This window comes from Haliotis cracherodii, unplaced genomic scaffold (genome assembly GCF_022045235.1).
Source record: "Haliotis cracherodii isolate W230 unplaced genomic scaffold, xgHalCrac1.p SCAF_15, whole genome shotgun sequence".
Classification (NCBI taxonomy): Eukaryota; Metazoa; Mollusca; class Gastropoda; order Lepetellida; family Haliotidae; genus Haliotis; species Haliotis cracherodii.
In genome coordinates, this window is record NW_027266270.1 from 36795681 (window position 1) to 36810815 (window position 15135).

Consider the following 15135-nt stretch of genomic DNA (forward strand, 5'->3'; position numbering starts at 1 on the left):
TCTGAATACATGGGAAACTCCCTATGGGGAGAACTGCTAAGTAGAGTGTTTGATCTAAAGTCACCTGGTCTTCGACAGCAAAGATACGTGGTTGTTACGGCAAAGATACGTGGTTGTTACAGCAAAGATACGTGGTTGTTACAGCAAAGATACGTGGTTGTTACATTTATCCTGAAAGTCAACTATACAGTGTCGCGCAAAGTGAAATTATAGTATTTTTGCTTTTTTTACAAATGCAAGAGCAGAGGCTGATTTCAACATTCATCAAACGAACATAACTACAGCTTGAAATGTTGATGAGGTGCTCCTGGCTACATCCCCTCTGCTACAATGTACTGAACTGACCGGTACATCGGTGTCAAACATTGTATTACATTACTGTATAAAGACTGGATACAGGAAAGATTTGAAGATCAAAACGTTTCACCATAAAGGAAAATGTCTCCGTCTCCGAGATGCCCCCTTGCTGTGTTCCTGACATTAAGCTTTATATCAGGTAAGTAAACTGATAACTAATGAAGCCTGTTAGCGCTGAGAGATTATCTGACTTAATGGGGGTTTGAAGGTGACCACTGTGTTGCATGCTGAGGTAAGACATGGGAATTGTCTCTAATCTAGACACATAAACAATACCCTACATAGTGAACAGATGGGTAAATATTGTTTCGTTAATTGTGAATATTCATAAAATATAATATAAAGATAGTATTTGACACTTGACTTATTAACGCTTCTTGCATAAGGATGTTTCCCGTGGCCTGTGTAGGTCCTCACTCCCTTCTCCTGGTGTAAATAGGCGACTACAATGGGGATCTGAGACCTACTGTTTCCCGTGGCCTGTGTAGGTCCTCACTCCCTCCTCCTGGTGTAAAGAGGCGACTACAATGGGGATCTGAGACCTACTGTTTCCCGTGGCCTGTGTAGGTCCTCACTCCCTCCTCCTGGTGTAAAGAGGCGACTACAATGGGGATCTGAGACCTGCTGTTTCCCGCGGCCTGTGTAGGTCATCACTCCCTCCTCCTGGTGTAAAGAGGCGACTTCAATGGGGATCTGAGACTTGCTGTTTCCCGTGGCCTGGTTAGGTCCTCACTCCCTCCTCCTTGTGTAAAGAGGCGACTTCAATGGGGATCTGAGACTTGCTGTTTCCGTGGCCTGGGTAGGTCCTCACTCCCTCCTCCTGGTGTTAAGAGGCGACTACAATGGGGATCTGGGACCTGCTGTTTCCCGTGGCCTGGGTAGGTCCTCACTCCCTCCTCCTGGTGTTAAGAGGCGACTACAATGGGGATCTGAGACCTGCTGTTTCCCGTGGCCTGGGTAGGTCCTCACTCCCTCCTCCTGGTGTTAAGAGGCGACTACAATGGGGATCTGGGACCTGCTGTTTCCCGTGGCCTGGGTAGGTCCTCACTCCCTCCTCCTGGTGTTAAGAGGCGACTACAATGGGGATCTGAGACTTGCTGTGCATGTGCCATCTCACTCCGCCAGAGTTGATCGTTACGAATTCTTCAAATCACTTGTTTGTCTGGTCCTGATTCCAATATTTACTGTCCGCCGTGAGCTGGGTTACTGCAGCGTCATATAACATGCACCACTCACACACATGTATGCATCTCGCATGCATAATCGTCATGGAAAAATAGATTGTTCTTAACACACACCCTATACATTTCAAACGGATGCTCCCTTAGAATATATATCTTGATGGTTTCATATTTATGATTACTTAAGGAATATACTTTACACTGGTACTCACATACGTATCACCATTATTAATATTTATAGTTACTTGAGACAGATACTGATGGTATATCAGCCATAGTTTATCAGCTTGTACATTCAGTCTTAATATAGCAGCTTTTTTTTATATTCGGCCATTGTCTATCAGCTTGTATAAACAGCCGTGATATATAACAGTTTATATTCAACCATTGTCTCTCAGCTTGTATAACCAGCCGTGATATATCAAATGTTATATTCAACCATTGTCTATCAACTTGTATATTCAGTCTTGGTATATCAGCTTATATATTCAACCATTGTCTATCAGCTTGTATAACCAGCCGTGATATATCAAATGTTACGTATATTCAACCATTGCCTATCAGCTTGTATATTCAGTCTTGATATATCAAATTTTATATTCAACCATTGTCTATAAGCTTGTATAACCAGCCGTGATGTATCAAATTTTATATTCAACCATTGTCCATCAACTTGTATATTCAGTCTTGATATATCAAATTTTATATTCGACCATTGTCTATCAACTTGTATATTCAGTCGTGATATATTAGCTTATATATTCTGTCATGATATATCAACTTATATATTTAGCCAGTGTATATCAGCTTGTACATTCGACCATGGCATATCACCTACTTATACATTAAAGAAATATAATTTAATCATGCAATTGTTTTCATAAAAAAACGCAATTCCAAACTGACTGGTTTCGAACAGCTGTTCACGAATCGATTATGCCTCAGTATCTTTGGATATTTGTATTTTTAGTATCTTTTCTAACCCCACCTCAGTCAAGGTCACGTTGACCTTGATAACGCGAAGGAATATGTGTAGAATGGTGGAAATTATTAATGACTCACTTGATAAATCATGTACTAGACTGATAGCATTTATGAGACATAAAGTCGTGCTGTCGGGTCGTCATGGGAACAACGTGTACGGCCGTATGTGAAGGGGCCAGAAGGAGATTACCCCACGAAACACGTGTATCGATAACAACAGACGTTGTGTTGTATAGAAACGTATATTGTCTGTTAAAACTTAATAGAGCTTTCATTCATTAGCCACGATATCTTTCAGAAACTGTTTCAAGATCTGTACAGGGCATGTCGCTTTGACCAGAGAACCCCATATTTATTCTATTTTCACACAACTTATCGCTAACAGAGTTACAGCTTCTTGTGTGTGTGTGTATTAAACACATGTACAGTGCAATTAACCCCGTGCGGTACCCGTTCCTGGTGTTCTCGCAGTGATAAGCCTTAAATGTTGCCCTAAAGCAATGCTCCCTCACTCACCCACTCAATAACCATACAGTTTGTTCATAACGAGGTGCAAGCGGTGTCTATTTTTAATTTACCCAAACATGAAATCACACTTGTCCGCGTTACAAGACAATGTTACAATGTAACATTTATGCAAAACACAGTAACGGGAAGAAAAATAGTATTGATCATTGTCATTTTACAAACGCCCAAGGCATACAATGTGAATATATCCTTATTTATCAAAGTATCTACATATCTGACCACATATAGTATTCACATGCTGTTAGATTTCAATATGAGTTGGTTTTTAAACGGGAACTTTTAAACAGATCCCACACGTATGGAAGATAATTTATGGATGTCAACTTCTTTAATATGAGAAACACAACGTTTTGGAGTATATGCTTACTCCTCCATCAGGTGAATGACTGCTATGAGCCAGAGGGCATTTATAAGTACATGTAAGAACTACAAAAGTAGTAAGATAACAAAAGGTGGAAACTTAACAAGGGAAGCCAACAGATAATTGGCGCTGATAGGTGATTAGCAATAGACAATGGAAGTCAACACTTTACAGTAATTACCACTGATAGTTTGGACAACTGGAAGCCAGGACTAAATGATCACTGCTGCTCCGAAACGTTGTGTTCCTCATACTAAAGGAGTTGACATCCATAAATTATCTTCCTTATGTGTATCACTTCTACATGTCTTTCAAAGACTTATATGACGCTATGATACCTAACAGGACGGCTGTATGTGATGACGCTATGATACCTTACAGGACGGCTGTATGTGATGACGCTATGATACCTTACAGGACGGCTGTATGTGATGACGCTATGATACCTTACAGGACGACTGTATGTGATGACGCTATGATACCTTACAGGACGACTGTATGTGATGACGCTATGATACCTTACAGGACGACTGTATGTGATGACGCTATGATACCTTACAGGACGGCTGTATGTGATGACGCTATGATACCTTACAGGACGGCTGTATGTGATGACGCTATGATACCTTACAGGACGGCTGTATGCGATGACGCTATGATACCTTACAGGACGGCTGTATGTGATGACGCTATGATACCTTACAGGACGGCTGTATGTGATGACGCTATGATACCTTACAGGACGGCTGTATGCGATGACGCTATGATACCTTACAGGACGGCTGTATGTGATGACGCTATGATACCTTACAGGACGGCTGTATGCGATGACGCTATGATACCTTACAGGACGGCTGTATGTGATGACGCTATGATACCTTACAGGACGGCTGTATGTGATGACGCTATGATACCTTACAGGACGGCTGTGCGATATGACAACCAGGCATGATCATGAGTCGATTGTGTTCACGGGAGATACTCATAGAACAGACATGGTGAACACATACCCATCAGTACATACATATCTACTCATAGAACAGGGTTAATGACACCATACCCATCAGTACATACATATCTACTCATAGAACAGGGTTAATGACACCATACCCATCAGTACATACATATCTACTCATAGAACAGGTTTAATGACACCATACCCATCAGAAAGCGCAGATCTACTCATAGAACAGGTATTGTGATAAGACATATATATCTGATTTCAACAATATTAATTTCCAAAAGAAGGAATGGGTTTTTTGAACAGGCAAAGTCTATTTTAACACCTCTCCCTACAAAAGACATTTAACAATTGATGAGTAAATTGTACATAACATAATAAATCTAGATGAATTGTACCTATTGTTGCAAATAGTGTGATGCGAATATACAAGTCACACACAAATACACACATACCAACTTTTAGTGAAGTCATATACAGTATTTTGTGACTGAATATTATCAGGTGGTTTATTCCACATTCGCACTGTATCCGGTATATATGATCTATACTAGCTTACTGTTCTAGCATTTACAGTCTGTAGCTGTGAAGAAATTCTTAAATTGTAACGTGCGCCCGCTGAGACATTAGGAGGAACAAGATTACATAGATATTCAGGGGCCATCTTTTTTAACCATTTTATAAAATGTACATATCTCAGTACATGCAGTTGTGACAAAGTGACAATACATCCATCAGTGCGTGCATATGTACTCATAAAACGGACATTGCGACACTCTATCCATCAATGGATACATACCTACTCACAGAACAGACATTTTGAGAATATATCCATGAGTACTAGTGCATAATATTTATAAAACATTTAAGATTTTGAGCTGTAAGAATATCTTGCGACGCGTGTGCGACACAGTCGTATGTTGAAACCATTTCGGTAAGCACCCAGTGTTACGATGGTAGTAAGGCTGGGTTTGTTTTTGGAGATGCGCCAAGTGGTCTCAGTAAAAACACCCCGTACATGAAGGATGGTAGTTCTTGCTGTGAGCAATATTCACTTTCTCACTCGTACGAACAAACAATGCTGACAGATGCACCAAGAGGGTCACATAATCCTTTAATAGTTCTGGGGGGTCAATTTAGTGTGTTTGTGATCCATGGCTCTGTGTGTCACAGTAAATGTTACCTTACCAGGCAACAAGCAACATGCTTTTAAAAACACAGAAAATATCAACATGTTTTTTTATTTCAATATATACACTTCAAGCAGGTGGAAGGAGAAAAGATCCCCTGAAATTAGTTAAGACTTGACAAACGGAGGAATGACTTCAAACATTTGCTTGTACAAGGTCTTCCCTGGGATTACTAAACAAATAGACGTACATCATCCTCTGAAAATACTATCGGCCTAAACAGCAACCAGTTAGTCTTGTCTTGCTCTGTCTGTTTGGACTGTGCCGTAATGTGGTTTCTACAATTTAATAAACGTTTGTAACAAATAAACAGACGGTTCTATCAAGGGCATTTCAAATATAATCCTTAGATACGACTGATAGCGCAGTGACCTTTCTGATCTTTGCAAACATGAGTCAGCCCTTGAAGGAAGCATCGGCTACATCAAACGTGTAATAACAGCACATGCTTCGATCTTCAACACGACTTTGTCTGCAAACAGTGGCTCGTCCCACTCCTAATGTACATATGTCTGTCTGCGATATGTACTGACTGAGGTCTATATATCTGACTAAGTGATCATTATCAAGCACATTCCTGTCACTGAAGATTAAATATGAACAAGAAACAGGCATGGCTATATCGTGATTGCAGTCAAATAATCACGTTGTAAATTGTTGCTTTACATGCATATTGAGAACAAATGCATGTAGATGTTTCCTCTTAAACTCCTTTAATCAATATTCACCACTCCATCGTGTGTGTGTGTGTGTGTGTGTGTGTGTGTGTGTGTGTGTGTGTTTGTGAGTGTGTTTGTTTGTGTGTGTTCCTGCACGTGTACGTGTGTGTTTGTTTGTTTTTGTATGTGTGTTTGTGATTTGATTTAAATATTTTTATTCAATAATTGAATCTGGATTGGGTATGTTTGGGGAATGTTGTCGTAGCCACTTTGTGAATGTAGAATTACCCCGTAGTAGCAGCGTCGTTGTAGGGATGTAATGTTGCCGTAGCCACTGTGTGAATGTAGAATTACCCCGTAGTAGCAGCGTCGTTGTGGGGATGTAATGTTGCCGTATCCACTGTGTGAATGTAGAATTACCACGTAGTAGCAGCGTCGTTGTGGGGATGAAATGTTGCCGTAGCCACTGTGTGAATGTAGAATTACCCCGTAGTAGCAGCGTCGTTGTGGGGAGGAATGTTGCCGTAGCCACTGTGTGAATGTAGAATTACCCCGTAGTAGCAGCGTCGTTGTAGGGATGTAATGTTGCCGTAGCCACTGTGTGAATGTAGAATTACCCCGTAGTAGCAGCGTCGTCGTGGGGAGGAATGTTGCCGTAGCCACTGTGTGAATGTAGAATTACCCCGTAGTAGCAGCGTCGTTGTGGGGATGTAATGTTGCCGTATCCACTGTGTGAATGTAGAATTACCCCGTAGTAGCAGCGTCGTTGTGGGGATGTAATGTTGCCGTATCCACTGTGTGAATGTAGAATTACCCCGTAGTAGCAGCGTCGTTGTAGGGATGTAATGTTGCCGTATCCACTGTGTGAATGTAGAATTACCCCGTAGTAGCAGCGTCGTTGTGGGGATGTAATGTTGCCGTATCCACTGTGTGAATGTAGAATTACCCCGTAGTAGCAGCGTCGTTGTGGGGATGTAATGTTGCCGTAGCCACTGTGTGAATGTAGAATTACCCCGTAGTAGCAGCGTCGTCGTGGGGATGTAATGTTGCCGTAGCCACTGTGTGAATGTAGAATTACCCCGTAGTAGCAGCGTCGTTGTAGGGATGTAATGTTGCCGTAGCCACTGTGTGAATGTAGAATTACCCCGTAGTAGCAGCGTCGTTGTAGGGATGTAATGTTGCCGTATCCACTGTGTGAATGTAGAATTACCCCGTAGTAGCAGCGTCGTTGTAGGGATGTAATGTTGCCGTAGCCACTGTGTGAATGTAGAATTACCCCGTAGTAGCAGCGTCGTCGTGGGGATGTAATGTTGCCGTAGCCACTGTGTGAATGTAGAATTACCCCGTAGTAGCAGCGTCGTTGTAGGGATGTAATGTTGCCGTAGCCACTGTGTGAATGTAGAATTACCCCGTAGTAGCAGCGTCGTCGTGGGAATGTAATGTTGCCGTATCCACTGTGTGAATGTAGAATTACCCCGTAGTAGCAGCGTCGTCGTGGGAATGTAATGTTGCCGTATCCACTGTGTGAATGTAGAATTACCCCGTAGTAGCAGCGTCGTCGTGGGGAGGAATGTTGCCGTAGCCACTGTGTGAATGTAGAATTACCCCGTAGTAGCAGCGTCGTTGTGGGGATGTAATGTTGCCGTATCCACTGTGTGAATGTAGAATTACCCCGTAGTAGCAGCGTCGTTGTAGGGATGTAATGTTGCCGTAGCCACTGTGTGAATGTAGAATTACCCCGTAGTAGCAGCGTCGTCGTGGGAATGTAATGTTGCCGTATCCACTGTGTGAATGTAGAATTACCCCGTAGTAGCAGCGTCGTCGTGGGGAGGAATGTTGCCGTAGCCACTGTGTGAATGTAGAATTACCCGTAGTAGCAACGTCGTCGTGGGGATGTAAACTCCCCTCCAGTACAATCGTCACAGTTATAAGATATAAAATCAAGAGTTGTATGAGTAGTAAGTTACCCCTAGTATCCGTATAATTGTCGGATGTAAAGTTACCCCTACTACCAGCTATATTGAACGATGGACGATGATGTGTGTAAAAACATGTGGTGTGTGCAGATATTAATCACCCATGTTAATATCACCCCGGACTTGTTAATCTGTCATCCGGGTACTTCCTCCATAGGGACACCGTTCGTCCAGTATACCAGACACTTTCGTTTGCCACACAGACGGGGTAATCCTGTGTTGTCAGTGCATTAATAACATCACTATGGAGGGTTTGACAGGCTCACCGCCCAGCTATAGGTCGTACATTATAATTATGACTTATTGGAAATAAGATCAAAATTAGGGGCTGTTGGATTGAAAATCGGCAGTGAATATATTGATCATATGAGAGTATACCGCTGGTATTCCAAACAAAACACAGGTTCGGAGGGAGGAATGGTCGATAGATAACTGGTAGTTTGGATTATGTCTGATGTGGGATAAAGGTTTTGTTTGGATGTGTTTGTTGTTGCCAGTCATTGCGGGGTAACCTAATCACATGGTAATGTGTCAACCAACGAAACTCGCCAGATGCCAGTAAAGCTTGTCATGGATTTAGAGAACACTATAAAGAGACACCCCTCTGCTTTCTCTGGAGATACGGGTGTTTTGTATTGTCGGCGAGAGGCAAGAGCCGGGACCATGGCGACGATGACAACGCAACAATGTTTGGTTGTTGCAATTACGCTAGCGGGTAGGACATTTTCTACTTTGACTTCACTGTATTGTTATGAATGTATTTGGGCTCAGTATCCAATATGCAGTTTTCATGTACTTCAGCGAGATATTTAAGTTTCGCTCTGCGGACCTGAATTCGTATCTGTTCACGTACAGAAACAATGTTTCTGAAATGGTATGATCTTCCATGACCGTTAGCATCTCTGAAGTAATTTGAGGTTATATCACAGAGTTGAAACCAATATATATCATTTTGCATTTTACTACAGGCGTCATTATCAATTACTGAGTAACCTTCTACTGCGTAAGTCTTCTACTTCTAAAGATCAGGAGATCGAGAGATGGATATTGCTAAACTCATCTTCAAGATATCTAAGGGTGGTCGGCGGACTGGGTGTGATAGAAAGCGGAACATGCAAGTCGACGATTTTATCTGTTACCCAAACAAACAGTGATAACCCGAGACACACCCATGTTATCAAACTCAGGATTTCATAAATTATCCTTGTCTGACATCATGAATGTATGACCGATAATTTGCGATAATGAAAAATAAGACATTAAAACTACAAGGAACCTTCATAACATGCAATTTCTATCAAGTCTTAGAATCATACTGAACGTGAATTGTGGCATCCTAATGACCTTAAAGGGGACATTTGACAAACATGCGACTGATTTTGACATAAGTCTGTTAGTATCGCCAAAGTGGAAAAATCATATACATGTATATATGCTTTAAAAAAAATAGGGGCTAGTGAACTATATATGTTATGAACGGTCGTCAGAAGAAAGCTTAGCTTTGAAAAATAACTGCTACAGAGAGAACGGTTTAGGAACCAAAACACACCTGAAACATTGCACGTGAAAGATGCAATTCCTCCGTGCTCGTGGGTAGGGGGTACTTCCAGATGTTGACACTTCAGTGAAAGGTCGTCAAATCGCTCTTATCCATTTTTATTGTTGATTTTCATTATCTATGTCTTTACGCTTGATTTAATGCAGGGTTTGTGCCTAGGTTGGGAATGTTTCGTCTACAACGCGAGGAACGCCTTTGGTTTATAGATGTAGCCAATATGTTCAATGTGTCTCAGTCTGTGATTTGCAGATATTGGAACTGGTTTCTGCAGACATAAATGTTAATCATTGGCCTCGCTCAGGGCACCGTCGGTCAACAACACAAATTCGGGATTAATTAATCAGAAAATAGGCTTTAAGATATTGAGCCTTAACAACCAATAAAATCGCGCCAGGAAACCTGAGTTCAAGTTTCTGACCACAGGGTTAGAAACCGTCTGCATACAGGTAATCGGTATACCCGGCGATCACGTGTTGTAGCATCGTTAACAAATGGGCACATTCTAGCCAAGCGCCTATATGGTGTTAAGAATCGCCTGTAGTCGCCAATGGACTCCAGTGGTGTTTTCAGATGAACCCAGATTCACTCTGGACTTTCTGGATAGGCGTGGACGTGTCTGAGACGTCCCAACGATATATCGCCATGCGAATGTCAACTTAAGGCAACATGACAGATTAGGGGGTGAGTCTGTAATGATATGGGGCGGGATCACTATGACTGCAAGAACGCCAATGCATTTGGTCCATGTTGCAGTCACTGGACAATACTTCCGAGACAACATACTGGCACCAATACTTATGCCGCTGGAACGTCATGCTGGTCCACGTTTTGTCTTTCAAGACGATAACGCTCGTGTCCAACGTGCACGCCTCGTAGCTGATTACCTTCACCAGAAACATATGCCCAACGGTCAGTCAAACGTTCTGCCCTATCCCCCATAGACCCCTTCTGGGATATATTCGGTACTTTCTCTATAGTCAAAAACTTGATGATTGCTCGGTACTCGTTCTTTTCCATTTCTGTGTCCATTTGGACTCCTATCACGTTCAACTGGCTGTCACTAATTTACAAACAGCCTCAACAGACCAAATTCACTTGCAATGAACAACTCAAACAGTGTACAACATTGACTACTTCACTTTGTCATGGCCCATAGTTGAAAGTTAGAAAGGCTTCGAACTTTTTGACCAACCCTCGTACTTTCATGACTAGCGCCTCGTCTTTGCAAATGTCACGTTAGACTATCGTTTCTCATCGTTCCTCCATGCCGATATGTGGGCCTATTTCTCATCGTCCCTCCATGCCGATCTGTGGGCTTATATCTCATCGTCCCTCCATGCCGATCTTTTGGCTTATTTCTCATCGTCCCTCCATGCCGATCAGTGGGCCTATTTCTCATTGTCCCTCCATGCCGATCTATGGGCTTATTTCTCATCGTCCCTCCATGCCGGTCTGTGGGCTTATTTCTCATCGTCCCTCCATGCCGATCAGTGGGCTTATTTCTCATCGTCCCTCCATGCCGATCAGTGGGCTTATTTCTCATCGTCCCTCCATGCCGATCTTTGGCTTATTTCTCATCCCGGCCAGATTCTTTTAATAACATATATTTGTGTGTTGCTTTTGGAAAATACGAAAATGTGTATAGAGGAGTAGCCACAATTAAAGGTCAAAGTTTTGGCATAACCATGCAAATATTATTAATTCATGTGTGATGATCAATACCGCTTTCTTGTATTATCTTCTTTTCGCGGCCTGTATGGAGGATGAATGTGTAAGTTGGGATCAAAAAGACATTAAGACAAAAGTGTTAGTGACTACGCCTTCATGTTGCTGAGATTTTTTAAAACGTCCTACCTATGCACTCACTGACTTGTCTTCCATGTCCGGACCAAGTACAGACAACTGAATAGATCTGTTGTTTGTATACTTAAGCACTGATACACTTTGATCTTGTGAGTAGGCAGCATGGCCTGGATTGAATGCCGTGACTCAAGTGAATAAATCCTGACATAGTATGCGTTAATGCAAGAGTCACTTTGTATCCTTATTCCTCTCAGAGCTGGAAGTAGTATCAAGAGGTTAGATTTACTGTAGCTTTCATGTTGGTCTGTAATCTAGTTTATTCCCGCAATGTATACAGCTAATTTGTGGAGTGCTGATGTGTTAACATGGCATGATAGAAGATGATTCATTGACTCAGTCAGTATTTACATACTATTGTCATCTTACATTCTTATCTGAAAGGATGCCGTACATGAGATATGATGGACACGATTAAACCAATAATATCTTCATTACCGTTGTCCTTTCCCTCGGTAATCTTGGTATTTCAGCCAACATCGGAATGAAGCGGTGTGATCGAACGTGCGCTACGCTATATATTCATAAGCATACAGATTGCACATAAACGATACGATGTTCTGTACAACTGTATTTCAGGGCTGCTGCAGACGTGTGCTGGTTCAGCTGTGGGCCCCGGGCACCGAGCCAAGAGGAGTGTGGGTAGTCCAATCTTTTGTTTTAAACACTGTAGTTTTTAAAATTCGAATAAGCTGGATTTAGCGTATCACCTTACAAGTAGGAATATAAATATCTTACAGCTGGAAGCTACTTAAACACCTTTTGATCGTGTACTTTATGAACCTGGGTCCTTTTTCACAAAGCAAGATACGTTGTTGATATATGACTAACTTCCTGAGGTAGTTCTTAAATTACCTTTATCATCCAATAAGGTAAGTACTTGAATGTATTTGTTGTAGCCAAACTATAAAAGACGTAACCGTAGAGCAAGTTGTGTATACATACGCTCATGTCTCCTTTTGAGTAACTATCTTATTCCGCGATATATCCGCGATACTGCTGGTCGTTGCATGGCTGCCATGTGAACAAGACGTCACACGTACTAAATGAATGCGTGTGCACACCTTCATGCTATAAGATAACATTTTGTAATAAGTTAACAGACATTCACTTTGTGTGAGTTCGTTGGAGTATGAACCTTCATTAGAGAGAGGGCCAAACATTACAACTACACACATTTGAATGTGGGACCTTTTTGGGTGAATGGTGCTCCTCGGAATCGGTTACTAGTATATAATTGGTGGCATTCCCGCTCTATACTGCTCACAAACAGCTAAGCACCTCCCAATTCTTTCATATTACTGTCGTTAATTTGTCAGAATAACTATAGTAATATGAAATAATCGGGTGGTCATTTAACCTTTTATGAGCAGTATATCTACAACATGTGGAGGAATTGGCAACGAATGGCTGTGAATTATTCTACATTATTGTTCGATTGTATCTGATCATGTTTTAAACATGGCGTGACATGTTTTAGGCGTAAAGGTGTATATCTGAATCATATATTCCTTTTCCAGGCAACATGCAAGGACAAGTATAGGCAAGTGACGGACCATTCTGCTTGTATTGCGAGCTCAAGTCAAGTGTCAGAATCAGGTACAACATTACACTTTTAAAGGACAGTCGCTAAAAATTCAGGATTTAGTTAATTAGCTTAATGGATATAGCATCAGCAGTAGCTGGGCGGATGGTTAGGTCGTAGCTGAGGGTTGCCGTAATTTCAGCTGTGTCTGTCACATGTTATGGCCATGTTGAATGCCTTTACGAAAGGCATGAGTGAATGGTACATATTCGTCAATGATGATTATTCATTGTTGGAAATACTTGAAGTGTACTGTTGGAACAATGTAAGCATGTATATGTACGTCACAGGAACTCGTTATTGATCAGTAAATAAATATATATATATACCCCATATATGTAAGTAGAGATATCTTTTTATTTACAAAGCAATATCGATGTACATGTACTTTGATTGACAAGTCAGTACCTTGTACTACTAACCGTTGACGCTACCGTCCGGATTTACAGGGTTTCACGTTTTCAATGCCGTATTTTTTCTTTTAGGGATTTCCGACGCTGACAAAATTCTAATCGTTACCCTACACAACAGTCATAGAAATAGCGTTGACCCACAGGCTTCAAACATGCTTAAAATGGTAAGTGGCAAGAAGTAACAGGGTTCCATGTTAATAGGGGATCACCACAGGGGTCGCCGCGGCTCCCTCCATGCCTGTCTTTCCTCACGAAAATTTCAGCGATTAAGGAAACAAGGGCTAGAATGAAATTGCTGATAAAATGAGTTCGGGTAAACGAACAACGCATTGACAATAAAAAACATCACCTTTGTCAGCTTAGGTTATATTTTAATCACGATATTGTAGCACAACCACCGGTGTTGTTTTCACCCCCAATCAATATTCCTTTTTAATTATGAAGCTATTTCTGGATAATAGCCACCTAGATGAAAACAGCAGGTAAATGTTGAGTAGCGAGTACTCCGTCCACGTGTCCGGATAACGACCTCCATCCACCCTGCGTGCCATCCATCCAGTCAGACGTCGGAGAAGCTAAGGGGGCAACTGCAGCCAATCCCCATGCAAAGCTGCTTCCATTTCTCGCGTAGTCTGTACATGAGGCTCCAGTACCTGTATACGACGCCCAGGGATGTCACAAATGTCCTCGAGAGGATTCAGATCTGGCTCATTGTGGCACAGGGGTAGCAGCGTTGTTCCGGAGGCATGTTGTTCCAAAATATCTAGCATGTACTGATTATCTATGAGGTTGCCTTGTATGGTGATCAGTACTTGCAATCGTGTGAAATACACCCAGATCATTACTGAGCCTCCTCCCAAAAGGGGCGGTTAGCCTGCAGTTCCTGGGAGTTTTAGTCTTACTCCTGTCCCTCAGAACCCTCAGTCGTCCATCCGTGACATGGGGCAGAAACCTGGTTTCGTCGACCAATGGATTTTCCGCCAGGTTCACCGATCCCAAGCCCGCCGTGCTAAACCCCTGGCAAACGGAACCCCTGATGATGCTCTGTCAGGAAGGGGCGATGTGAGGACTCTCCTGAGCGCCATCCCTACTGCTTTAAAGCGGATCCTCGGGATTCTGGTGAACAAACGTCGATTGGATAGCCACAGTCGCTTCAGGACGGGACTCGTCCTACAAATGGCTGCCGTTGAACAAATTGAAGCGGTGTCCTGTTTTAACGTTGTTACGTCACAGGAGACCGCCCTGACCGTGAAAGGTTCTCCACAGCTCTGGTTTGTCCATGTTGTCTTACCGATCGGCTGATTACTGTGTAATTGTGGGCCATTTGACGCCTGGTAGCTTTGAAGGACAACTCTATGGAATGCATTCCGATTATTCGCCATTATTATTTGTGCCTCTGATATCTTCCTTCGTGCCATGTTCAGGGGAAGTGAACATTACAATTTCAAACAGCGGATTTAAATACCCAAATGTGATGCCTGGGCATACTGTATGTGGGAGAAACTATGAGAGACATACTGTA

At 42.2% G+C, this 15135-nt stretch overlaps 1 protein-coding gene across 2 annotated transcripts in view; it reads left to right on the forward strand.

Annotated features, from left to right (window-relative positions):
• Window positions 1-15135, forward strand: part of LOC139462579 (cysteine-rich venom protein-like) — a 26364-nt gene continuing 11229 nt past the window's right edge. The window contains exons 1-4 of one of the 2 annotated variants that reach the window (XM_071244418.1): window positions 1-496; window positions 12195-12253; window positions 13136-13214; window positions 13686-13777. In XM_071244418.1, coding sequence (XP_071100519.1) covers window positions 439-496; window positions 12195-12253; window positions 13136-13214; window positions 13686-13777 — 288 coding nt within the window. In that variant the 5' untranslated portion in view covers window positions 1-438. Of the gene's footprint in view, window positions 497-8749; window positions 8913-12194; window positions 12254-13135; window positions 13215-13685; window positions 13778-15135 lie in introns of those variants that run through there. The other variant, XM_071244417.1, reaches the window with a different exon arrangement.